The 26,508-nt window shown below is 59.7% G+C and overlaps 1 protein-coding gene across 1 annotated transcript; it reads left to right on the top strand.

The window, feature by feature from the left end:
* The first annotated feature begins 4,630 nt into the window (after nucleotides 1–4,630).
* LOC142821081 (alpha-1B-glycoprotein-like) lies at nucleotides 4,631–21,824 on the top strand. Its single transcript, XM_089774162.1, has 10 exons — nucleotides 4,631–5,113; nucleotides 5,532–5,570; nucleotides 6,309–6,602; nucleotides 7,715–8,068; nucleotides 13,814–14,101; nucleotides 15,931–16,230; nucleotides 17,400–17,756; nucleotides 18,787–18,808; nucleotides 20,552–20,589; nucleotides 21,730–21,824. Exons 1-10 carry the CDS (start codon nucleotides 5,086–5,088, stop codon nucleotides 21,822–21,824), a joined length of 1,815 nt encoding a protein of 604 aa, XP_089630288.1. The 5' UTR covers nucleotides 4,631–5,085.
* The last annotated feature ends 4,684 nt before the right edge of the window (nucleotides 21,825–26,508 follow it).

The raw sequence follows: 26,508 nt of genomic DNA, 5'->3' as shown, positions 1-26,508 counted from the left end.
AACAGAAGCTTTCATTTGACACCTCACATGGCACCCTTTGTACTGACTTTGGGGCAAACACACACACACACACTCATCCCGTGGGCACAGCAATGATCTGGCTGCTCCCTTTCAAATTCAGTAACGTGACACCCCTACAGAATTAATTTCCACCCCTGGAACTCAATACCCTCCAGTGTTGCAGTGGGATGCTGGAGCCAGCATAGAGACCCCCTCCTCCCAACTGCAGAGTAGCTTGTCATGCAAACTATCCCCGTTTAGGTCACCGCAGTGTTGTGGTTGCGCATCTCAGCCGTACGTCACCCCTGGAGAAAGCGCTGTTGTGTGTCTCTGCTGCGTCTAGGTGGGCCGTGCTCACCCGGAGCTCGTGTCTGCGGTCCTTGAGGCTGGGGTCACCTCATCTCCACGCGGCCCGACAGGGGAAGCAGCTGTTGCTTTTTATGAGAGCAGAGGCGGGGCAGATAGATCAACCTCAAACCACAGATCATTCGAGCGGATGTGAGGACGAAACGGGTTCTCATTGTTCCGGGAGAACGCCTGCTTCTTTGTGTGTCCCCCACATTTCTCTCTGTTTAGTGTCCTCCAAGTTCTCCTCTCCTCTCACTTCCGGACTTTCTCCAGCCTCACCCTCTCACAACACAACTCTAGAATTGCTTGCCCCCTTGGAGCCCAACTCAGTCCCTGCCCCGTCACTAGGGTTCTCCCCGAGCGGAGGAGCAATAGATCCAATTTGAGACACGCTATGAACTATACGACATTTAGGCTACGTCTACCCTGGCATGATTTTCCGGAAATGCTTTTAACGGAAAAGTTTTCCATTAAAAGCATTTTCGGAAAAGCACGTCTAGATTGGCAGGATGCTTTTCCGCAAAAAAGCCCCGATCTCCATTTTTGCGATCGGGGCTTTTTTGCAGAAAATAAATCTCAGCCGTCTACACCGGCCCTTTTGCGCAAAAGTTTTTCAGAAAAAGACTTTTGCCCCAACGGGAGCAGCATAGTATTTCCGCAAGAACACTGACAATCTTACATGAGATCGTCAGTGCTTTTGTGGAAATTCAAGCGGACAGTGTAGACAGCTGGCAAGTTTTTCCAGCAAAAGCAGATAATTTTGCAAAAAAACGTGCCAGTCTAGACACAGCCTTAATGACACCCGTTTGCTGTCGTTTCTGTACTTGGCGATACGCCCCCGGGAGGGGGAGTCTATGGATTATAAATCCTCAGCCCTCCTCGAAAATACTTTCGTTGATTGTTCCCTGTCCTTTCACTTCCCTGTTCCTTGCTTCCATGTCCACCAGCCATGAATTGACCCCCGCCTCTCAAGCCAGGTGGGAATAAGTTGTCCTGCTCTAGGAAGTAGTCTGAGATTCCAGATTTCTTTTGCCACTTGGGAATGAAACATTTGGGGACAGTTCTGAATGGTTTCTGGAACATTCAAAGATGTCTGTAACAGGGAAGAGTGAGGCCCAAGTGAACGTGATATATGGGGCCTCCAAATTTCTCTTCGCAGGCCTGTTCTGGGATGTAGCAAATCTAGTTTCCGGTCTCTGGTCTGCATGCGGCATTGGACTTTGTCTTCTCCATCCCAGATGAGTTTCATTCCATGGGGCTGCTCAGAATGGCCTCTTCTGGCTTTATAATCTGTGATCGTCCTGTCTCAGCCCCGGATCACCCCTCCTCAGAAGAATCCCTAGAGCAGAACTCCCCAGTCCCAATTTAAACGTTGTGAGTGATGGAAAACCCACCACGAAAACTGGTGATGCCCCCAATCAGAGCCTGCTAAGGCCCTTTCAGCTGACCTTTGTTACCTACCGCTAAGGACACGATCTTTCTTTACCCTGGCGTTGAATCCTGAAGGGAAATTGGTGACCCTCACTTCTTCTGGGATTCCTTCTCCTAACACCAGAACTAAGGGAGATGCAATGAAATTCCTAGGCAGCAGGTTTAACACAAAGAAGAGTTCACGGCGGCGACGGCCAGGGACGGAGACCCCACCGCAAAGCGGGGCTCATTGTTCCAGGGGGAGATGGGGAGGATTTTTCTTCAAAGAATGCACAGACAACCTGTGGAACTCCTTGCTGGAGGGTGTCCTGAAGGCCAAGACTAACAGGGTTCAAAAAGGAGCTCGATAAATCCATGGAGGATAAAGAGGATGGGTAGGGATGGTGTCCCTGGCTTCGATTTGTCGGAAACTGGGAACTGGCAACAGGGGAGGGATCGCATGAGGATTCCCGGTTCGGTTCCCTCCTTCTGGGGCATCTGATATTGGCCACTGTCAGCCAATAGGACACTGGGCTGGCTGGATCTTTGGTCTGACCCAGTCTGGCTGTTCTGAATTTCATGCTAAAAGAGCTCCAACTGATAAGCGTGGCAAAGTAGCTGCTCCCAAAGATTCATCACAGTCCGGGGGGGTGGAGCTGATTGGTACCCTGGTATCCACTTTGCACCGCACCCCTCATGACTTTGGGGGTCCTGCAGCCCGGCTGGGACCCTGGAAGAGGCCGTGACAAGGTAGCCAGCGGCTTTCAGCTCACATGTTGGGTGTGATATTGAGAAACCGGCCAGAGGCAGGAGCCTATCTGGGACATGGTGGGGTTGTTGGAAAATCTGGGAGGATGAGGAGAGGCGGTGATGGGAGCTGGGGGATTTGGGGCACAGCGGGTGCCAAGGGGGAGCCAGTGCTAATGAGCACAGGGGGTGTTTAGGGGAGCAGTGTGTTAGCATCCTGGCTAGCCCAAGGTGGATTGGGCCTCTCACGGCTCTCCTTTCTCTCCAGCGTGGCTCATGAGTGGGGATTTCCTGCCCCAAAGAAACCCTCTTAACTCTCTCCCCAGACCCGGTGTTGCTGCCGCTGTTTGCCCTTGGTTCCAGGCCCCATCGCGCCTGGCAGAACAGCCTGCATGGCCCACGTGTGACGCGTCCAGACAACCCCCCCCTTTGTGCTTTCTCCAGCCAGGTGCCCCCCAGACCCGGCAGGAAATCCCCCAAACCGGCTGCCGGGATGAGGTCAGCGGCCATGCAACAGTGGCAGATGTAGCAGGGACACCCAGGGGTTTGCTTGGACTTTGGGGAGGACCGGAAGAGGGGCAGATGGAAGCTGGAGAATTTGAGGCCCGTCAGAGTCTAAAGGGAGGTCAGGGCTGTTGAGCACAGATGGGGGTGTGCCGTAGTGGGGGTACCTTGCTGGTTGCTGGGCTTGGGCTGTGGGTGACCCCTACTGGTTACTGTCTGTACCACGGCCCAGCCGAGTAGCTGATGGGACAGGGAGGGAACCTGTTCGACCGGTTACCCCCCAGGGAGAGGAACAAAGGAAGGGGAATGCTGCCCCTGGCTGGGGGGCAGGGCTGGAAGTGAGGGAGTTAGTTTCTGTCTGGGATCATAGAGGAAACAGCCTAGGGAAAGGGGATGGAATTTAGGGGCCCAGGCTCCCCCATCTCAAGGGGGGCTGAGGCATCCTAGGCCTGCCCTGGAACCAGATTACATCTGTGCTGTGCTGTATCCTGGAGAAGCAATAAACTCCCTCTGTTCTACTGGCTGGGGGAGTCTGTTTGTGCCACTACAGGGGTGCAGGAGGCGGGAGACCCCGACGCGCTACCACAGGGTGTTTAGGGGAGCAGTCTGGTAGTGGGGTCTCGGCAGCCATCCCCGGACATCAGGGCCCTTCGGTGGCTGCCCCTTCTCTCTGGGGTCGCTCAGGGGGCTATTTCTCAGCTAGAGCGCCAGATGGGGACTCAGGAGAGGGCAGGAGGAAAGGGGAGGGTGTGTGGGGCAGAGAAGCCAGGAGGAGAGACACCTCGTCCATTTCGCTGCAGAGGAAGGAAGAGGTCGCGGGACAGAGAGAGGGATAAATAAAGAGGCAGCCACTCGCCCTGAATTAGCCTAACCCGCACCTCCGCGTCGCCTCGGACGGTCTCTGGCTCAGGGCTCTTCCTTCGGCTGGGCCACCGGCCCTGTCGCTGCAAAGAGACGGCCGCTTCTCCCTGCCAGCACAGTGTCTGCCTGAGCAGCCGCAGCCGTGGGGCTGAGGTAAGAACTCCGGGTGTAATTCAGGGCTCTAGGGTCGGCCCCCCCAGTGGGGCACTGTGCTGCAGGGGATCAGAGGGGAGGTTAATAGGGGGCACCGTCCCCTCTCAGGCAGGGCTGGTCCCCACAGCCTGTCACACCCAGGAGCAGGGATTTGTTGCGCTGGCATTGTGGTCCCCAGACAGGGCAAGGGATGGAGGGAGGCACTGGACCCAGGTCTGGGGAGCTGCAAGGCATGCTGGGAGCTCCCCAGCTGTGGCCAGCCCAGAGCGTGCGGTGTCTCTGCAGTGGGGCAGGGAGGGGGCTGCACCTCTTAGGCAGCACTTCCTCTGGCTCTGGTCAGAAGGGAGCCGGTGGCTCAGAGGAGCCAGGGGCTGGTCCTTCCGGGCTTCCCCCCACGCAGAGCTTAACGTCGGTCTCCTGGCACCAGGTGCACAACTCCCCCAGCACCTTCCTTTCCTTGCTCCTCCCTCATTCCTTTCTCTGCCCCACTCCTCCTCCCTTCTCTGCCTCAGCCTCGCCCCCTCCAGTCTGTCCCCCCTTTCGCTCGGTGACCCTCTGTCTGCCTCCCTCCTCCATTCTCCCTTCCCCGTCCACCCGTTCCCTCGACACGTCGGACTTTCGGCCCTCCGCTCTCCCTGCCGGGTTCTCTGCTCCTCCTCCGGATCGGGTCTATTTCTGAGTGTCCACTTTGCACTCTGCTGGCGATCTCCTATTCTCCCCCCACGGTGCCTTGCTCTCTCGCCTGTGTCTCTCCTCTTCTTCGCTCATCCGTTCACTCGCTCGGTCATTCCCCTCTAGCTCCGTCCCCCTTTCCCCCTCTCCCGTGTTCCTCTGCCAGGTTTCTCCAGCCCGGACACCGGGCCCCCCCAGGGATCCGCTGGTCTTGGGATTCCGCTGTCACCACCAATCCCGGCTCCTGGCCCATCCTAGGGGCTGGTTCCTCTCTCGCCCACACGCACGTTGGGGAAGCGTCTCTCCGTGACTCAGACGAGACAGCCACAGACGTGTGTAAGGGCTTGGCGGCTCTGCTTGCGGCCCGTTGAAGGAGAAGATTCATCCGGCATGGAGCTCAGCATCTTCCATCTCCTAGGTGAGCGACCCTGCGTCTCCTTCCACCTTTCCCCGTGTGGCTCCCTTCTTCCTCCTCCGGCTCCATGGGGTCACTTCTCGCCCCGTTCCCTCTCCAGCCGGGTGGGGCCTCCGGCACTTCTCTGCCCTGCAGGGTCTGCCCACAGAACCGTTCTGTGCAGGAAGCAACAGCCCCGAGGGTTGAGCTTCTTCCAACAGACTCCCGACCGGCTGCTTTGCTCGTACGTTGAGCTCCTTGTCTTTCCACGATGGACGTTTCCTTCCACCTGCTGCCTTTGAGTCACTCTCCCCTAGGAAAACAGAAGATGAACTTCAACCACTCAGCCCTGCATGGCCCTAAACTCCATTCCCTGGTCCCCAGCTCCGTCCCTCCCACGGCCTCCCCGGAGCGCTCACTCCCCGTCTCTTCTCCCCTTCAGCTGCTCTCCAGATCCTGCCCCGGCCAGTGTCCCCTGCAGGTAAGGAGGGACCCAGTCCCCACCCAGCCTCTAGCCCTCCGTGGAGGTGGGCCCCCCTCCCAGCCAGCCAACATTGAGTGCCAGTCTGGCCCCAAGCTGGTTGGGTCGCAGAATGGGCCTTTCGCCTCCAGGGGTCGCTGGTTCTGATCCTGCCCCAGTGGGGAGGGACTGGCTCTCTCAGTGGGGTGGGAATGGGACTGGGTAGGGACTTCCCACAGGTGGGGTACCAGGCTCTTTGTGCAGCACATGCTGTGTGGGCTCCTCCAAGATTCGGGACCCACTGGGAGGCCTTCCTGACATGACTGGGGAGTGGAGGGAGGCTCCGTTTTCTGGGGTCCCCTCCAGGCTGGGGGGGGGGCTGGATTCCCCGGGGAAAGTCTCTCTCCCTAGCCACCATCTTCCCACCCCCAGTTCCATCTGGTCTCAGCACCCACCTGGAGCCAGCCCAGCTGCCCCGGTCCCTGGGGAGCCAGACAAATCTGGCACCTCTAGATTTCCTATTGGTACTGGCGCTAGAGCCATGGAGCACAAGGTGGGCGTGAGGCTGGGGGGAAGCAGACAGAGCAGTGAGGCAGACACCAGGCATCTACTGGGGCAGGAATTGGGAGCTAAGAGGGGCTGATGGCTCTAGCAAAGGGGCAGGAATTGGGGGCAGGAGGCTGTAGCCAACGGGCCTGAATTGGGGGGCAGCCCCTAGCTGGGGGACCATAACTTCTGCATCTCTCTTCCCTTCCTCAGCCCCCCTGCCAGCCCCCATGGTCAGCGTGGACCCCCAGCTCCCCATGTATGTCCCAGGGGAGCGTCTCACCCTCAGATGCTCGGCCCCCCAGGGGCTGGCGGTGAGCAGCTACCAGTTCTACAATCGAGGGGAGCGGGTCTTCAGTGAAAGCGACGGCCCAGCCGGGGGCCCCTGGCTGGTGCTGACGGCTGCGCTGGAGAAAGCTGGGGCATACAGCTGTGAATACAGGGCAGTGAAACACAGGAAGCCCATCTACTCCTCACGCAGCCAGCCCGTGTGGGTACCCGTGATGGGTGAGTCCCCTTTCTCCTCTCCTAAGGGGTTCCCTGCCCCATCCCCATTGTGTCTGAGACCCACGGCAGCATGGAAGGTCACCATCCTGCTCCCTTCCACCCCCACGGATCCTACACTTGTCTCCACCTGCCCTCCAAAACCAGCCACCCCTTTGAGCCAATGAAATCCATTTCCCAGAGACTCAGACCGGGAAGGGACCCTGTGAACACATTGTCCCTGCTCCATTGGACGCCTCCACCGGCATCCACCTGGGATCTAGAGCGAGGCTTCTAGGGAACCAGCTTGATTTGCAAATGGCCAGGGACGGAGACCCCACCGCAAAACGGGGCTCATAGTTCCAGGGGGAATTCCCCTTCTTGGGAAAAACATCCCCCTCTTTCCCGGTCTGTAGACCACTGTGACCTCTAGCTGCAGCCTCCAGCCACCACGTCCTCATGGAACTTTGCCCGGTACGCTGAAGGGCTCATTGGTGCCAAATCTCTGTGGTCGCAGGAGATGCTTCTAGGTGGGGTCCAGTCACCCCTCAGCCTTGGAAAATCTGAATGTGCTTCCACGCTAGAGATTCCTTCCATTCCAGAGCTGGTGGTGAGGCCGTCAGTAGATTTCCTGAGTCTGCCTGAGCCGTCGGTGGCTGGTTTGGTTCCAGGTTGAAAGGACTTCACAGAGGCTGACGCTAGAGGTCACAGGGGTCCCATCTGGCCTTAGACTCAGTGAACAAGGCTCATTTTCTGGTCCCCTGATCTTCCATGCACCACCTCCAGGTCCACCCCATCCTTCTCGAATTGTGGATAAGAACTGCAAGCCGAATTATAAGAGCAGGAATAGTTCCCCAGAGTCCAGGTTCCTAGCCCCCCACCCCTCAGCACAAGACCGCATTGCCTTCCTACAGCTGGAGGGAGAACCCAAGAGTCCTGGCCCCCAGCCACCCCTACTTTCACCACTAGACCCTGCTTCCCTCCCAGAGCCTGTGTTAGAACCCAGGTGTCCTGCTTCGCAGCCTAGCCATGCTCAATGCCTGAACCATAGACCCTGCCCAGACCTGTCACCGGCTCTGCAATTTCTGCCTTTACTCAAGCACATCCCTCTTGTTCTTATTCATTTCTGTTCCCAGATCGTCCGCTAGCCCCGTCCATCTCTGCCACTGCCGGCGGCCCCTGGAACGACTCTGTCACCGTCATGTGTTTGCTCCATGGGAGATACATGTTGCCCGCCTTCCAGATCTTCAAGAATGGGCATCTGGTACTGTCGGAATCCACCCCAGAGTCCACGCACGGGGCCCAGCTCCAGCTCCCCACGTCCGACCCCCGCTCCGCCGGCTCCTACACCTGTAGCTACCAGATAGACGTCTCTGGGAGGAAGGTGGAGTCTGGACTGAGTTCTCCCCTCTCCATCCACTTGCCAGGTGAGTTAGTGCATTCCACCGTCGCGGCCTTGGGCTATTTCTCCGGGGGTCACCGACAGGGCTGTTTGGGAAATTGAGTACATCTGCTGTCCAATTTTTAACAAATTCTCTTTTCACACCCTCAAAAAAGTCCAGCTAAAACGTTGCTCTTTCTAGGAAACTCTGAACACACACACACACACACACACACACACACACACAGCGTCGATATTCCCAGCTCAAATTTCACTTACTTTGCTGGGGGGTTTTTGCCAAACCATTTCAAGGTTTGGTTTCGTCAGAGCAAGTCCCTTCACCAGCTGGGCCACAATGAACGTGTCTGTGTGAAAAGGTTGGGGTTAAAAAGCCATTTTTATGCAAAAAGATGGAGGAACATTCCCCCTCTCCCCCCAGATTTATCTCCTAAATCAGCAATATTACAACGGATGCTCACGAGCCACAAAAGCCTCTAATGTGTCTCCTGGCAGGACGTGATCTTAAAATACCGTGGGATTGAATTGTTCGTCAGTTTCAGTTCTTAACCAGTCGGGAAGCTTCTACTATGCTATTAGCCACTGTAGTAGCTACAGCAATTGATACTTGCTCAGTCGTTTTGCTGTGAGAATCAACGGAACAACGAATTTGCTCGCCTGGGGCTGGCTTGGGTGATGCTGGTTGCTAGTTTGGCGATATCTTCCAATGGACCGGGCGTAATCTGTTCCGCCTCGTTTGGAGCTCAGCTATTTGAGTTCCCCTCTGCCGACCTGAGGAGTTGCATGGAGCTTGACCGCTCATCCTTCACCCACAGAGTCCGTTGAAAGGGCTGACCTCCCTCACCTTGTCTGGCCAATGTCCTGGGTCCAACACAGCAACGTGAAAACGGCAAACCACGTAAATCCATCCAGCCCCAACCCACCTCTCTAGTGTGCAGCTATTCATTCAGCCAGCCACATCCATGCACACACCTCCAGCCAGCCGTGTATCGGTCTTCCCGTTCATCCCCATGCGTACCTCTCCAGCCATCTATTGCACTCCACATCCATCCATGTACAATCTACACATCCATCCATCCATCCCCACATACACCCCTCCATCCTTCCACACCCACATACACCCCTCCATCCTTCCACACCCACCCCCACGTACACCCTTCCATCCTTCCACCCCCACATACACCCCTCCATCCTTCCACACCCACCCCCACGTACACCCTTCCATCCTTCTACCCCCACATACACCCTTCCATCCTTCCACACCCACCCCCACGTACACCCCTCCATCCTTCTACCCCCACATACACCCCTCCATCCTTCCACACCCACCCCCACGTACACCCTTCCATCCTTCCACACCCACCCCCACGTACACCCCTCCATCCTTCTACCCCCACATACACCCCTCCATCCTTCCACACCCACCCCCACGTACACCCTTCCATCCTTCCACCCCCACGTACACCCCTCCATCCTTCCACACCCACCCCCACGTACACCCTTCCATCCTTCCACACCCACCCCCACGTACACCCCTCCATCCTTCTACCCCCACATACACCCCTCCATCCTTCCACACCCACCCCCACGTACACCCCTCCATCCTTCCACCCCCACGTACACCCCTCCATCCTTCCACACCCACCCCCACGTACACCCCTCCATCCTTCTACCCCCACATACACCCCTCCATCCTTCCACACCCACCCCCACGTACACCCTTCCATCCTTCCACCCCCACATACACCCCTCCATCCTTCCACACCCACCCCCACGTACACCCTTCCATCCTTCCACCCCCACATACACCCCTCCATCTTTCCACACCCACCCCCACGTACACCCTTCCATCCTTCCACCCCCACATACTCCCCTCCATCCTTCCACCCCCACATACACCCCTCCATCTTTCCACACCCACCCCCACGTACACCCTTCCATCCTTCCACCCCCACATACACCCCTCCATCCTTCCACACCCACCCCCACGTACACCCTTCCATCCTTCCACCCCCACATACACCCCTCCATCCTTCCACACCCACCCCCACGTACACCCTTCCATCCTTCTACCCCCACATACACCCTTCCATCCTTCCACACCCACCCCCACGTACACCCTTCCATCCTTCCACCCCCACATACACCCCTCCATCCTTCCACACCCACACCCACGTACACCCTTCCATCCTTCCACCCCCACGTACACCCCTCCATCCTTCCACACCCACCCCCACGTACACCCTTCCATCCTTCCACCCCCACATACACCCCTCCATCCTTCCACACCCACCCCCACGTACACCCTTCCATCCTTCTACCCCCACATACACCCTTCCATCCTTCCACACCCACCCCCACGTACACCCTTCCATCCTTCCACCCCCACATACACCCCTCCATCCTTCCACACCCACACCCACGTACACCCTTCCATCCTTCTACCCCCACATACACCCTTCCATCCTTCCACACCCACCCCCACGTACACCCTTCCATCCTTCTACCCCCACATACACCCCTCCATCCTTCCACACCCACCCCCACGTACACCCTTCCATCCTTCTACCCCCACATACACCCTTCCATCCTTCCACCCCCACGTACACCCTTCCATCCATCCATCCCCACATACTCCCCTCCATCCTTCCACCCCCACGTGCACCCCTCCATCCTTCCACACCCACCCCCACGTACACCCTTCCATCCTTCTACCCCCACATACACCCCTCCATCCTTCCACCCCCACATACACCCCTCCATCCTTCCACACCCACACCCACGTACACCCTTCCATCCTTCCACCCCCACGTACACCCCTCCATCCTTCCACACCCACCCCCACGTACACCCTTCCATCCTTCTACCCCCACATACACCCCTCCATCCTTCCACACCCACACCCACATACACCCTTCCATCCTTCCATCCTTCTACCCCCACATACACCCCTCCATCCTTCCACACCCACACCCACGTACACCCTTCCATCCTTCCACACCCACCCCCACGTACACCCTTCCATCCTTCCACCCCCACATACACCCCTCCATCCTTCCACACCCACACCCACGTACACCCTTCCATCCTTCTACCCCCACATACACCCTTCCATCCTTCCACACCCACCCCCACGTACACCCTTCCATCCTTCCACCCCCACATACACCCCTCCATCCTTCCACACCCACCCCCACGTACACCCTTCCATCCTTCTACCCCCACATACACTCCTCCATCCTTCCACACCCACACCCACGTACACCCTTCCATCCTTCCACCCCCACGTACACCCTTCCATCCATCCATCCCCACATACTCCCCTCCATCCTTCCACCCCCACGTGCACCCCTCCATCCTTCCACACCCACCCCCACGTACACCCTTCCATCCTTCCACCCCCACGTACACCCTTCCATCCTTCCACCCCCACGTACACCCTTCCATCCTTCCACACCCACATACACCCCTCCATCCTTCCACACCCACACCCACGTACACCCCTCCATCCTTCCACACCCACCCCCACGTACACCCTTCCATCCTTCTACCCCCACATACACCCCTCCATCCTTCCACCCCCACGTACACCCTTCCATCCTTCCACACCCACCCCCACGTACACCCCTCCATCCTTCCACCCCCACGTACACCCCTCCATCCTTCCACACCCACCCCCACGTACACCCTTCCATCCTTCCACACCCACCCCCACGTACACCCCTCCATCCTTCCACCCCCACGTACACCCCTCCATCCTTCCACACCCACCCCCACGTACACCCCTCCATCCTTCCACCCCCACGTACACCCCTCCATCCTTCCACACCCACCCCCACGTACACCCTTCCATCCTTCCACACCCACCCCCACGTACACCCCTCCATCCTTCCACCCCCACGTACACCCCTCCATCCTTCCACACCCACCCCCACGTACACCCTTCCATCCTTCTACCCCCACATACACCCTTCCATCCTTCCACACCCACCCCCACGTACACCCTTCCATCCTTCTACCCCCACGTACACCCCTCCATCCTTCCACACCCACCCCCACGTACACCCTTCCATCCTTCCACACCCACCCCCACGTACACCCCTCCATCCTTCCACCCCCACGTACACCCCTCCATCCTTCCACACCCACACCCACGTACACCCTTCCATCCTTCTACCCCCACATACACCCCTCCATCCTTCCACACCCACACCCACGTACACCCTTCCATCCTTCTACCCCCACGTACACCCCTCCATCCTTCCACACCCACCCCCACGTACACCCTTCCATCCTTCCACACCCACACCCACGTACACCCTTCCATCCTTCTACCCCCACGTACACCCTTCCATCCTTCCACACCCACCCCCACATACACCCTTCCATCCTTCCACACCCACACCCACGTACACCCTTCCATCCTTCTACCCCCACGTACACCCTTCCATCCTTCCACACCCACCCCCACATACACCCCTCCATCCTTCTACCCCCACATACACCCTTCCATCCTTCCACACCCACCCCCACGTACACCCTTCCATCCTTCCACCCCCACATACACCCCTCCATCCTTCCACACCCACCCCCACGTACACCCTTCCATCCTTCTACCCCCACGTACACCCCTCCATCCTTCCACACCCACTCCCACGTACACCCTTCCATCCTTCCACACCCACCCCCACGTACACCCTTCCATCCTTCCACACCCACCCCCACGTACACCCTTCCATCCTTCTACCCCCACATACACCCCTCCATCCTTCCACACCCACCCCCACGTACACCCCTCCATCCTTCCACACCCACCCCCACGTACACCCTTCCATCCTTCTACCCCCACGTACACCCCTCCATCCTTCCACACCCACCCCCACATACACCCCTCCATCCTTCCATCCTTCTACCCCCACATACACCCCTCCATCCTTCCACCCCCACATACACCCCTCCATCCTTCTACCCCCACATACACCCCTCCATCCTTCCATCCTTCTACCCCCACATACACCCTTCCATCCTTCTACCCCCACATACACCCCTCCATCCTTCTACCCCCACATACACCCCTCCATCTTTCCACACCCACCCCCACGTACACCCTTCCATCCTTCTACCCCCACATACACCCTTCCATCCTTCCACCCATCCCCACACACTCTCCTCCACATATCAATGTACACATGTATCCATCTACCCATCCATCCATCTACCCCTCCATCCATTCATGTCAACTTCTACCCATTCACCCATTGCACTCCACATCCAGCCATCCACCCATCCACCCCCATTCGTACCTCTCCATCCATGCATGGAAACTGCTACTCATTCATCCATTGCACTACACATCCATCCATGTCGACATCTAACCACTTACCCATCTATCCAGCCCCATACACTCTTCCATCCATCCACCTACCTGTCCCTCCCCCTCTAGGTATCCATCCCCATACACCCCCTTCTCCTTAACTAACCCTCCCCCACCACAGCCCCTCCCCATGCATGACAGGATCCGAAGGCCAGGTCGGCCCAGCCATGCACCCTTGTGGGGCCGCACGGCCTCCCACCCACCACAGCCACCCTGTAACCGAACACAGTGGCTAGGACTGGCCAAGGCACTGGGGATAATCGCTCCCGGGAGCCAGGCCGGCTGCGGCAGCATTAAGCTCGTGGTGGCCCCTGCGAAGCGAGGCTCCAGCACCCCTGGCAGCTGGGGGGTTGTGCCCTTGCACCGCCCTGCCCGGCGGAGTTTGCATGTCGCCTTGGTTTTTGCTTTGTCCTCTGGGTCCGGCCTCTTTTCCCTGGGTGAGACATTGTTTGTCTTTGCCAGCGCCCCCTGGAGCCCCGACCCTCTTCCTGCACCCCCTGGAGCCCGTGTACTTCCCGGGAGAGACGGTCGCCCTCCTGTGTTTGGACCCCCCTGGCGCTCACCGGGCGGTCGGATTCCAGTTCTCCAGGGACGGCGGAAAGACGTTCTTGCCTGGAAGCAACAACACGCTTGCCCTGCGCCTCACGGGGCCGGGGGACTCCGGCTCGTACACCTGCGCCTACTGGATACAGCCGTCCCGATGGGGGGTCCGATCCCGGGAGAGCCAGCCGGTCTCCATCTCGGTCACGGGTGAGTAGCGGGCCGGTGCCGACCCTCCTGGGATGGCTGGGGGGTGAAGAGACCCCACGGGTGTTTTGCTCACCGGCTCTGCTCCTGACCGGACGGACCCTGGTTTGAGCCAGCAGGGCCATTTCACGAGCCCTTTGCTGACGGCGAACTCCAGTTCCAGAAGGGACCCTGGTTCTCCTCCGTCCCCCACACCACAGTCCTGCCCCACAATAATTGCTAGGGCAGAGTTTCTCAGAAAACGTCCCACCTTGACTGAGCAGTTGCCAGTGACGGAGCATCCGCCGAGATCCCCCAGAAACCGTTCCACCAGGTCGTTCAAGGTTGGAAACAGGACCCTTCCTTCCAGTCTGTCTTTGCCCAGATTCAGCTGCTGGTCAGGGCATCACGTTAGACCTCAGGGTGCCCGACGTGAGAGCCGGTCATTACACATCAGATCCCCGGGGACCAAGCCATCCTTCCACTTCCTTTGTTGAGCTAAGTAGGCAAGAAGCAATGGGCTTAAACTGCAGCCAGGAAGGTTGAGGTTGGACATGAGGAAAAACTTCCTACCTGTCCGGGGGGTGAAACACTGGAATAAGTTGCCTAGGGGGGTTGTGGAATCTCCGTCCCTGGAGATATTGAAGAGCAGGTTGGACAGACACCTGGCAGGGACGGCCTAGATCGGGGGTCTCCAACCTTTTTAAGCACGAGATCACTTCTTGAGTTGAAGTGAAATCCAGGATCGGCCTCAGCCCCAAATTCCCAGGCCCCGCCTCCTTCACGCCTCTTCTACAAGGCTCCTCCCCTACTCACTCTGTCCCCCTCCCTTTCACCAGGGAGGGACAGAGGCTCTGGTCTTGGGATAAGAGATTTGGAGTGTGAGAGGGGCTCTGAGCCGAGCCTGGGGCAGGGAGTTGGGGTCCAGGGCACGGGCTCTGCAAGGGAGTTTGGGGCCAGGGGGCTCCAGGCTGGGGTAGGGGCTTGGGGTGCAGGGGAAGGTTCATAACTGAGCTGGGGGTTGAAAACTGGCTCCATCTGGACATTGCTTACCAGCGGGGGCTCCGGGGGGGGTGCAGTGGGGCTAAGGCAAGCTCTCCCCCGCCCTGGCCCTGCACCGCTCCCAAACGCAGCCAGCAAACCCCCTCCAAGTTCTGTCGTGCCCCCTCTTGGCCAAACCAGTCACAATCCCCTGCTAGAGGCTCCAAGATCTACCAGGAGATCCCACCGACCGGTTGGTGAGCACTGGTCTAGACGGTGCCACGAGGCCAGAGGACTGGACTCAATGACCCCGCGAGGTCCCTCCAGGTCTAGGGAGCTGTGACTGACTGAGCTCTTGTAAGGCCGGTTTTCGAATCCTTTCATGATCCTCACAACTGGCCCCAGGCCAATTTACCCGCCGGCACGGTGTTGCCAATTTTGCCGTCATGCCAGCAGGACCTCTCCTGCCCCGCAGACCGCGACCCTGCCCCGGGATCCTGCCCCTGCCCCTCCATTCGCTCCACATCCCTCCCTCCCCCCAGCCCACTGCTTGCTCCCTCCCCAGCACCCCCACGTCCTGAGGGTCACCCCTGCCAAGATAGGTCTGGGTGCTACTGCTCCCCAATGCAGGGAGGGGGCGGTCCTAGCTGAGTCGGGACCAGTGGGGGTGAGGTCTCGGCGTCCCTCCGCCCTCAGGAACCGCGCTGTGTGTGTCGGCTCTGTGGATCCGACCCGCCACCATCACGTCCCCCTTTCCACTGGACTTTCTGGTCAATCACCGGACACCTGGCCACCCCCTGTGGGCATCACACAGACACCAGCCTGGGACAGTCGGTTATGGGGCCGTTCTTCTGATCTCTCCTCCACCGCAGAGCCCCCTCCGGCCCCGGCGTTAGCCCTGCAGCCCCCACGGCCCGTGTACCTCCGAGGGGAGCAGGTGGCCCTGCGGTGCACGGCCCCCAAGGCGGGCGGGGAGAGAAGATACAGATTCTTCAAGCACGGCGAGGGGCAGAACCCGGACGTGCTTCCTGCGGCCGCCCAGGGGGGCTCCCGCCTGGAGCTCGACACTCAGCACGGGACCGGCGGGACGTACACCTGCAAGTATTGGTCACTGCGGGTTGGGCGATGGATCCCCTCTGGCCGGAGCGCACCCGCCTCGGTGGCGCTGACGGGTGAGACTTCCCTCTGGGGGGGTCCGATACCCCGGGGTGGCGTGGGGCAGTGTCTGCTCCTTCCAGCCTCTTCGCCCCCCACCCTCTGCTGCCCCCTAGTGCCCATTATACAGTATAGCTGCCCCTCCCCCACCCACCCTCTGCTGCCCCCTAGTGCCCATTATACAGTATAGCCGCCCCTTCCCCACCCACCCTCTGCTGCCCCCTAGTGCCCATTATACAGTATAGCCGCCCCTTCCCCCCACCCTCTGCTGCCCCCTAGTGCCCATTATACAGTGTAGCCGCCCCTCCCCCAGCCACCCTCTGCTGCCCCCTAGTGCCCATTATACAGTATAGCCGCCCCTCCCCCACCCACCCTCTGCTGCCCCCAGTGCCCGTTATACAGTATAGCCGCCCCTCCCCCACCCACCCTCTGCTGCCCCCTAGTGCCCATTATACAGTATAGCTGCGCCTCCCCCACCCCACCCTCTGCTGCCCCCTAGTGCCCATTATACAGTATAGCCGCCCCTTCCCCCACCCTCTGCTGCCCCCTAGTGCCCATTATACAGTATAGCCGCCCCTTCCCCACCCACCCTCTGCTGCCCCCTAGTGCCCATTGTACAGTATAGCCGCCCCTTCCCACCCCACCCTCTGCTGCCCCCTAGTGCCCATTGTACAGTATAGCCGCCCCTTCCCCACCCACCCTCTGCTGCCCCCTAGTGCCCATTATACAGTATAGCGGCCCCTTCCCCACCCACCCTCTGCTGCCCCCTAGTGCCCATTGTACAGTATAGCCGCCCCTTCCCACCCCACCCTCTGCTGCCCCCTAGTGCCCATTATACAGTATAGCGGCCCCTTCCCCACCCACCCTCTGCTGCCCCCTAGTGCCCATTATACAGTATAGCCGCCCTTTCCCACCCCACCCTCTGCTGCCCTAGTGCCCATTATACAGTATAGCCACCCCTTCCCAGCCCCACCCTCTGCTGCCCCCTAGTGCCCATTATACAGTATAGCCGCCCCTCCCCCACTCCACCCTCTGCTGCCCCCTAGTGCCCATTATACAGTATAGCCGCCCCTTCCCCACCCCCACCCTCTGCTGCCCCCTAGTGCCCATTATACAGTATAGCCGCCCCTTCCCCACACTTTCCAGCATCACTCTTCTGACCCCTCCCCTTTCCTTCTCCCCACAGATTCCCCTCCCCCACCGGTGCTGAGTGTGGATCCCCCAACTGGAGCAGTGAAAGAAGGACCCCCCCTACTCCTCACCTGCACGGCCCCCAAGGACTCCAGCCAGCTGAGGTTTCATTTCTACAAGGACGGAGCTGAGCTCAGCCCTGGGGACTTGGGGTCTGAGCTCAGCCCCACAGATCCCGGCACTGGCTCTCGGGATGTTTCCATTCTCCACATCCCGCAGGCCAGTCCCCACGTCACTGGGGAATTTGCCTGTGGGTACGAGGAGAACGTGGACGGGAGGTGGGTCCCATCCCCCAGGAGCCAGGTCGTGAACGTCACCAGGATGACGAAGGATTCCGCAAGCTCCACTCAGGGTACGTCCACACTGCCCCCCGAGCCTCGGGTCTCACTCTGGTTTCCACCCAAGCCCCGCCCTTCCTGCCAGCTCGGGTCAGCCAGCACAAGGGTAGCAGGGTGGGTCGGAGCCCATGTCCTGCTGTGACGCAGGCCCAGTCCTGAGCCGTGTGGACCCAGAGTCCCAGTCTAGCAGTGGGTGCAAATCACCCCTCCCGTCCCCATGGCTCACCCAGCCCCTTCTCCTTCCCAGCCTGGCCCCCGTGGCTGCCCCTGGTGGCCGGATGCGCCGGGGCCGCGGCGCTGCTCTCCTTGCTGCTTCTCATCTGCCTCTGCCGGAGGAGGAGGAAAGGTACCGCTGGTGGGGAGAGACTAGGAGTGGGGTGAATGCTGGGTGTCTGGAGTAGGGGGAGATTTGGGGGTGGGGGGACTGGGATAGGGGGGCGATCGGCCACTTTGTGACTTATAACCCATGGGTATCGCCTAGCACGGAGCTCACAGCCCTGGCTCGAGGAGACCACTCGCAGATCCTCAGACAGGGTGGGGTTTCGTTTGGAGGGGAGGACATTGCGGGGGGGTCTGCTCCAGGAAATGCTCCCCAGCTCTGCTCTTCCAAAACCAGCCTGGCCCCCAAACTCACCCAGCCCCACCCCTCAACATCCCAGTTTGCTGGGCTCACCAAGAGCAGCGTTCTCCCGCCCGAGGGTTTCAGCTGCATCTCCAGGGATGCCGAAGGGAACGTTATTTCCCAGGGCGAGAGGTGAAGGGGCAGAGACCAGCAGGAAACAGGATCTGGAGAGAAGGGAGCAGGCGAGAAGGCCATCAAGAGCCCCAGCTGAGGAACTCAGTTCTTCTCGCCCTCGCTGTGCGTCTCCCTCCCAGCGGCCCTCCTCTCAGCCTCGTCCCACCCAAAGAGCAGCGAGATTCCCCCTTCTAGGCCGTGCGTTTCTCTCCCGACATCCCCCGTCTCTTGAGAACGGTTCCCTGAGTCACATTCGCTTTTGTCCAAGGCCCACAGCTTCACGCCTCGATTTCCCCTTCTCTTCACAGGTGGTATCCGGGTTCCAACACAGTAAGTTGCTCCAATTTCAGAGGCCGACACGCCCTCACCCCTTGGGGATCAGGCCTGTCCCATGTGGGGCAGTCCACGCCCAACAGGCCAGTCAGTCCCATGAGAACCTCATTAGAACCTAGAACCTCATTAGAACCCAGGATCTAGAATGCCAGCCCTAGGGTTCTGTGAGAGACCTCAGGAATCATCAAATGCAGCCCCCTACCCAACGCAGACCAACCCCAACTCAGTCATCCCAGCCAGGGCTTGGCCAAGCCGGGACCCCTAACCCGGGTCAATTTCTTTAGTTCCCGACTTCTAGTGTAATCGATCAAACTACACTGCCACCTAGTGGGACTGGCTGTGGATTGCTCCTGGCCAAGTCGGTAGGATGTCGCTTGGGAGAATTTGATTTTTTTTTCTGTCATGGACATGGGTACGAGCGAGGGTTGTTTTGAACCATTTTACCCCGGTTTTTCCTCTTTGGATTTTCACAGTTGCAGGAAATCCTGAGCAGGACTGACACTAATTATTTTAAGGACAAGAGACTCGGACTATGGGGGGGGGGGGAAAAAACACAACTTGCTACCAACCCAAAAAAATGTCCCTTGTCCAAACAGGCCAAGAAAATAGCCGTAAAGCAAACTAATCAAGTCTTGAGTGGCATTTCTCTTACTTTGATGAGCAGCAACAGAAATGTTTCTTCGGTCAGGCTATGTCTACGCTACAGAGTTTTCGGGAAAAGTGACCATTTTCCCAAAAAAGCTTCAATTACGTCCAGACTGCAATCGCAGTCTTTCAAAAGAAAATCAAAACAGAGGGGGTTTTCCGGCATTGATAATCCTCATTCTACAAGGAAGAAGTCTTTTTGCGAAAGCTCTTTTGGAAAAGGGCATGTGTGGATGGGGAAGCGGGAGTTTTCAAAAGAAGAGGAACAAGGAAAAAGTACAGGTGCCCTGGTGGCCACTCCGTCCCTAGCAATCACAGCTTACATGCAACTGAGCATCTATTCAGTGCGGGTGCTATCTTTCAAAAAAAGCTGATCGCTTTTTCGAGGTGCTGTGGCAATGTGGACGCTCTTTCAGAAGAAGCTGTTTTGGAAGGTCTCTTCCGGAAACGCTTCTTCTGAAAGAAGCCTACAGTCTAGACATAGCCCAGGTTTGTCTGTGTGTGGCGAAACTGAGGTTCGCCAACATTTACCAGTGTAGATCTGACCCTCCCCGGCCTGTGAAGGAACAAATGAACGAGAGAGAGCACGGAAGGAAGGAATGAGATTGAGAGGAGGTGACAGAGCAGGGAAAAATGGGAGATGGAGAATGACGAGAGGTGCAGGGATCAATGAAGGAAGGCAGTAGGTGACAGACAGAGGAGGGAGCCGTGTGCGAAAGAGGGAATGAAAAAGAGAACAGAGAAGTGACTCTGAGAAAGACAGGCATGGAGTAAAGGAGCGTATGAAGAGGAAACAGAGAAAGGACAGAGCAGATGAATGAATAAACAAACAGAAAAATGAATGAATGAGAAAAGGAAGGAAAGAAGGAATGAATGAACAGGAAAATGAACAAATGAATGAATGAACTGGAAAATGAACGAATGGGAAAAGGAAGGAAGGAATGAACAGGAAAATGAAGGAAGGAACAAATGGAAAAATTGAATAAAAATGCATGATCCAACCCCCCAAAATCTTCCTGCCCTGGGATCAGAGTTCCCCTAAACCTGCTCATTGGCCCCTGCTCCACCTCTGATGTTTGGTTCTTCCTCTTTCAGGCCTCTGTACGTCAACAGACCCTTTGGGGCTGACATAGGTGAGTAATCGCCCTCCCCAGACATACACCCCTCTGGGCAGGGACGTGGGGGTCTGGAGCCCTGGGGTGGAGGCACTGGGGCACCTCCCCTTTAAGAGACTTTCTGACTGCCACACTCTGAGTTCCTTACTGGTAACGCTAATGGGAGGGTGCTGCCTAGTGGTTAAAGGTGGGATCCATAGGGTAAAGGGAAAGATTCACCCTCGGGGGTCCCCAGGTGCGGGTGGGGGGGGGGAAAGACCAGGCAGCTGATCTGTTGTGTGATTAGCCCTGCAGCAATGGAGCCCTGATGGACAGGACCTGCCGGTGACCCACAAGCCTGGAGTGGGTCCACCCCCCCAGGACAGGGCCAAGAGAGAAGAGTTTGCCAAGGCTGGGTGCCGCGCCTCGGTAAGACCAGCAGAGGGCTCCCCGATTTGTGAGACCCGCCCCCAGCTCCCTGCTGCCCAGCACCCCACCTGCCTGGCCTGCGACACAGCGCCCCCTAGTGCTGCACGGGGGCATTGCAACCAGCCCTGAGCAACAGCGCCCCCTACGGAGCCTCCCACCCTGCTCCCCAGCGCACAGCGCCCCCTAGTGCTGCACGGGGGCATTGCAACCAGCCCTGAGCAACAGCGCCCCCTACAGAGCCTCCCACCCTGCTCCCCAGCGCACAGCGCCCCCTAGTGCTGCACGGGGGCATTGCAACCAGCCCTGAGCAACAGCGCCCCCTACGGAGCCTCCCACCCTGCTCCCCAGCGCACAGCACCCCCTAGTGCTGCACGGGGGCATTGCAACCATCCCTGAGCAACAGCGCCCCCTACGGAGCCTCCCACCCTGCTCCCCAGCGCACAGCGCCCCCTAGTGCTGCACAGGGGCAGTGCAACCATCCCTGAGCAACAGCGCCCCCTACGGAGCCTCCCACCCTGCTCCCCAGCGCACAGCACCCCCTAGTGCTGCACGGGGGCATTGCAACCAGCCCTGAGCAACAGCGCCCCCTACGGAGCCTCCCACCCTGCTCCCCAGTGCACAGCGCCCCCTAGTGCTGCACGGGGGCATTGCAACCATCCCTGAGCAACAGCGCCCCCTACGGAGCCTCCCACCCTGCTCCCCCTAGCAGCGCCCCCTAGCTGACACGTGGCCCCCTCTTCTCTCTCCTAGGCCCCCAACACCATCTATTCCGAGCTGAGACCCCCAGTGCCGCCGCCCAGATGGCCGGAGGCCATTCCAACCAGGAGGCTGTAGTGCGGGGCTAACCCCCCCAACGATCCCGGATGCCGCGGCCACTGCAGCCCCTCCCCTCGCTGAGAGCACCCCCCAATCCCAGCCCCCCAACTCACCCTGCCTTCAAAACCGGCCACCAACGTCTTCCTGCTGTGCTGTGAATGGGGGGAGAGGGGGCTGGGAGCCAGGACTCCTGAGTTCTGTCCCAGGGGATTGCAGAGTCAGGCACTGGGTCACCCTGCTGTGGGTGCACCGCTGATCGGGAGCCACCAGAAGTAGCCCTGGGCGCCAACAATCCCCTGCCCTGGCCCTGAGCCCCCCAACTCAGAAACCCCCCAGCACCCCAAACATCTCATCCCCAGCCCCATGCCAGCCTGCACCCCCTGTCCCAGCCCTGAGCCCCCCACCTGGAAACCCCCCAGCACCCCAAACATCTCATCCCCAGCCCCATGACATAGCCTGCACCCCCTGTCCCAGCCCTCAGCCCCCCCACCTGGAAACCCCTCCTGTACCCTCCACACCTCATCCCCACCCCCATCCCATAGCCTGCATCCCGTCCCCCACTCTGCCCCAGCCTTGACCCCCCCAAACCTGGAAACCCCTCCTGTACCCCACTCAACTCATCCTTGGCCCATCCCATAGCCTGCACCCCATCCCAGACCTGACCCCCCCCCAAACCTGGAAACCCCCCCACATACCTCATCTGCAGCCCCATCCCATAGCCTGCACCCCCATCCCAGCCGAGCCCCTCCCCCCCACCTGGAAACCCCTCCTGCACCCCACACACCTCATCACCGGCCCGTCCCATAGCCTGCACCCCCTGTCCCAGCCCTGAGCTGCCACAGACCCAGTGTGATGGACTGGGCAGGCATTCACCGATTGCTGGGTTTGGGCTGTGGGTGACCCCTACTGGCCGGTGTCTGTAAGCACTGCCTAGCGGGGGGGGGGGCTGCCTGAGGTCACAGACAGTGACCCAACCCGTCCAACCTGCTGAGGGCAGGGACTGAACAAAGGCAGGGAGTGCTGAGGGGCGGAGGGTCAGTTTCGGCTGGGGGGGACCATGAAGGGGACAGTCTAAGCAGGGGGCTGGGAGCCTAGGGGCCCAGGGACCCATCTCAAAGGGTCGGAGGCATCCTGGCCCTGACTCCAGTACCCACGTCCTGTCTGTGCTGGGCTGTCTCTTGGAGAAGCAATAAACCCCCCTGTTCTACAGGCTGGTGGAGTCTCTTGGGGCTGCTATGGGGGTGCAGGGTCGGGGGAACCCCGATGCACCATCACACCCAGAAACCCCTCCCACAGCCCTAACACCTCATCCCTGGCCCATCCCATAGCCTGCACCCCTGAGCCCCATCCCATAGCCTGCACCCCTGAGCCCCATCTCACAGCCTGCACCCCTGAGCCCCCAACCCAGAAACCCCCCAGAACCCCAAACACCTCATCCCCGGCCCCATCCCATAGCCTGCACCCCTGAGCCCCCAACCCAGAAACCCCCCAGAACCCCAAACACCTCATCCCCGGCCCCATCCCATAGCCTGCACCCCTGAGCCCCCAACCCAGAAACCCCCCAGAACCCCAAACACCTCATCCCCGGCCCCATCCCACAGCCTGCACCCCTGAGCCCCCCACCCAGAAACCCCCCAGAACCCCAAACACCTCATCTCAGCCCCATCCCATACCCTGCACCCCTGAGACCCCCACCCAGAAACCCCCCAGAACCCCAAACACCTCATTCTCAGCCCTATCCCATAGCCTGCACCCCCTGTCCTCCACCCTTGAGCCCCTAAGCCTGAAACCCCCAAGCACCGCAATACCTCATCCCCAGGCCCATCCCATAGCCTGCCCCCCATGTCCCCTACCATGCCCAGCTCTGAGCCCCCCCAACCCAGAACCCCTCCAGCACCCCAAACACCTCCTCCTTGGCCTCATCCCATAGCCTGCACCCCCTGTACCCAACCAGTGTAGCAAACCAGACTCCCCACCCACATGCTGATCCTCTCTGCCCCCTCCCCCCAGCCTGCACCCCAAATCTCATCTCTGGCCCCAGCCCAGAGCCCACACCCCCAGGCAAAGCCATCCCCCCCACCCCCGGCACCCTCAGTCCCTCATCCTTGCCACCTGCACCCCAGTCAAAAGAGATCACTGTGCTGCCTCACCGGCATCGAGAATTTTCAACTGGGCCACGGGGGGGGAGGAGGGAGAGAGGGTGAAAGCCCCCCCCACCTGATCCCAGGCAGGGTTCGCCGTGAGCGGAGCGCGTGGACTACCAGCCAGGCTGAGTCGCAGGGTGCCCACGGTGGGTGTTTCTCTGGGTGGTGCCCATCAGCCCAGGCCTTGGTGCACGCAACAAAATGTGTTCCACGCAGATAGACACACTATGATCCCCGCAGCGATGAAGGGAAGCCCAGGCCCCACCCCTTGTCCCACGTCCCAGCCCCACAAGCCCGTCTGGCTGCGGGAAGCCCTCTCTTTCGAGGGACGCCCCACATATCCCGCTGGGTCCTTGGCTAGTCACATGCCCTAGGCACACACCGACAGCGCATGGGGGTCGGGGGGGGCACAAAACCAGCTGCCAGGCAGCCTAGGGGCAAGAAGTCAGGGCCACCCCCACTTTCTGCCTCAGACCAGGCACTAAGTTGGGGTGACCCCCCCCCGGCAGAGCAGCAGACAGAACCAGCCCAGCTCTGGGGGGGCTCAGCCAGAAGGGCACAGCCCCCCAAAAACCAGCCCCCAAGTGAGACCCCAAGAGTGGCCCCACAGCCTCAAGTGGGGGGCTTTGGGCAGGGCCAACCCCCTCCCCCCCACCTTTCAGGACCCATCCCCCACCCACCTCCCATGAGATCCACACTGGCTGGGGGCACCCATGGCCCTCAGATGGGCCTCCGGGCAATTCAGTCTCCTACGGGAACGACCCACATCTGCCCGGTGCCCAGCTGCTGCCACGTCCAGCCAGCGCCAGCCAGCATCTGGCCAAGCGGAGGCTCTGTTGCTCCTTTTTATAGGCCCCTCCTGGGCCCTGATTGGATGGGTCCCCTGCAGCCTCTCTAGCCGGCTTGGAGGACCTCTCCACTGCTCCGTTCCTGGGAGGAGTCTGGCAGGAGCCTGTGGCCTCCAGCAGGGGGCTCCCGGTACGGCCGCCCTTCGGCAGCTGCGTAGAGCGCCCCGAAATCTGTGCCCCTGTGCTGCACATGCCTGGGGCTACCGCCGGCCGTGGGCAGCCCCAGCCCCCAGACACCCGTCCCCCGATCTGCCTCCCAGCCCTGTTGGACCCCATCCCCCAGCTCCCCGCCCCATCAGACTCACTCCCCCAGTCCCCTGCTCCACCCCTCAACCCCCACCCACTCAGTCTCCCAGGCCCCACCCCTGCCCCACCTCCCAGCCCCATAGGACCCTCTTCCCTAGCTCCCTGCCCCACGCTCCAGCCCCCCAGCCCCTTGCTCCACCCCCCAGACCCATCTACTCAATCTCCCAGGCCCCACCCCCTGCCCCACCTCCCAGCCCCATAGGACCCTCTTCCCTAGCTCCCCGCCCCACGCTCCAGCCCCCCAGCCCCTTGCTCCACCCCCCCAGACCCATCTACTCAATCTCCCAGGCCCCACCCCCTGCCCCACCTCTCAGCCCCATAGGACCCTCTTCCCTAGCTCCCCGCCCCACGCTCCAGCCCCCCAGCCCCTTGCTCCACCCCCCAGACCCATCTACTCAATCTCCCAGGCCCCACCCCTTGACCCACATCCCAGCCCCACAGGCCCCAGTTCCCTAGCTCCCCAGCTCCCCACTCCACTCCCCCAAGCCCCGTCTGCCCAACCTCCCAGTCCCATCCAATTCCCTAGCCCCAGCAAAGTCCCATCCCCATAGAGTGGCTTCCCCCCTGCTGCCCGTCTGCCGGTCGCTCAGAGCAGCGGCCAGACTGGGTCCGTCTAACCCGGCGTCCTCTCCTCCAGCAACGCCAGCTGCTTCAGAAGGACAGAACCAAACAGGGCGATTTATGGAGTCCCCAAGTCCTGGCTCCTGGCAGCCGGAGGTTTAGGGACCCCAGAGCACAGAGGTGGGTCCCTGAGAAGTTCCCAGCCACCTCCGTGAACGTCTCATTCTGTCCTCACCCCAGTGTTCCTTTTGGCCTTCACACTATCCTGCAGCAAGGAGTTCCCCTGGTTGTCGGTGCGTGGGGATGGGGGAAGAAATACTTCCCTGTGGTTGTTTCAAACCTGCTGCCCCATCATTTCACTGGGCGACCCTTTGCCCTTGCCAGTACCCCTTCCCCAGGCACCTTCTCCACACCCTCCAGGATTGTGTAGACCTCAGCAAGGTCCCAGCGAATCTTTTCCATCCAGGGGCAGAATAAATTTTTCCTACGTGCACCGAGGCGTGTGTGAACGTGCACCACCCTTAGAAACACACATCCTAGCTGGGCAGTCTGCGTCTTTCCTGAGTGGGCCGCACACAAACACAGCTTACAGGGAAACACCCTGTCCCCTCCGCCCTGCCTCATCTCTTCTCAGCTCAGGGGTCCCTCCCTTTTTTGGCTCCTCGCACCTCTGTCCCGAGTTGCATCCCTCTCCAGCCATCACAAAAGAGGGAAATATTGGCAATATTTTCGTGATGCCTCAGTTTCCCCTCCGGACGCAGCAGGGGACAGGGAAGAAGAGGGGATTCTGGGGCAAACGGGCAGGGTAGCCCCCAGCCTGCGGCTCTGTGATACCAGCGCAGGGGAGACATCCG

This window comes from Pelodiscus sinensis, chromosome 30 (assembly GCF_052426305.1).
Source record: "Pelodiscus sinensis isolate ZL-2025 chromosome 30, ASM5242630v1, whole genome shotgun sequence".
Taxonomy (NCBI): domain Eukaryota; kingdom Metazoa; phylum Chordata; order Testudines; family Trionychidae; genus Pelodiscus; species Pelodiscus sinensis.
Note: the sequence above shows the minus strand (reverse complement) of the source record. Positions and strands in the feature narration are given on the sequence as shown.

Coding starts and splice junctions, on each gene's coding strand:
- LOC142821081 (XM_089774162.1), top strand. CDS start 5,086: ATGGAGCTCAGCATCTTCCATCTCCTAG. Junction 8,069..13,813: donor CGGGGGTCACCGACAGGGCT/GTTTGGGAAATT, acceptor TGTCTTTGCCAG/CGCCCCCTGGAGCCCCGACC. Junction 17,757..18,786: donor TTCCGCAAGCTCCACTCAGG/GTACGTCCACAC, acceptor TTCTCTTCACAG/GTGGTATCCGGGTTCCAACA.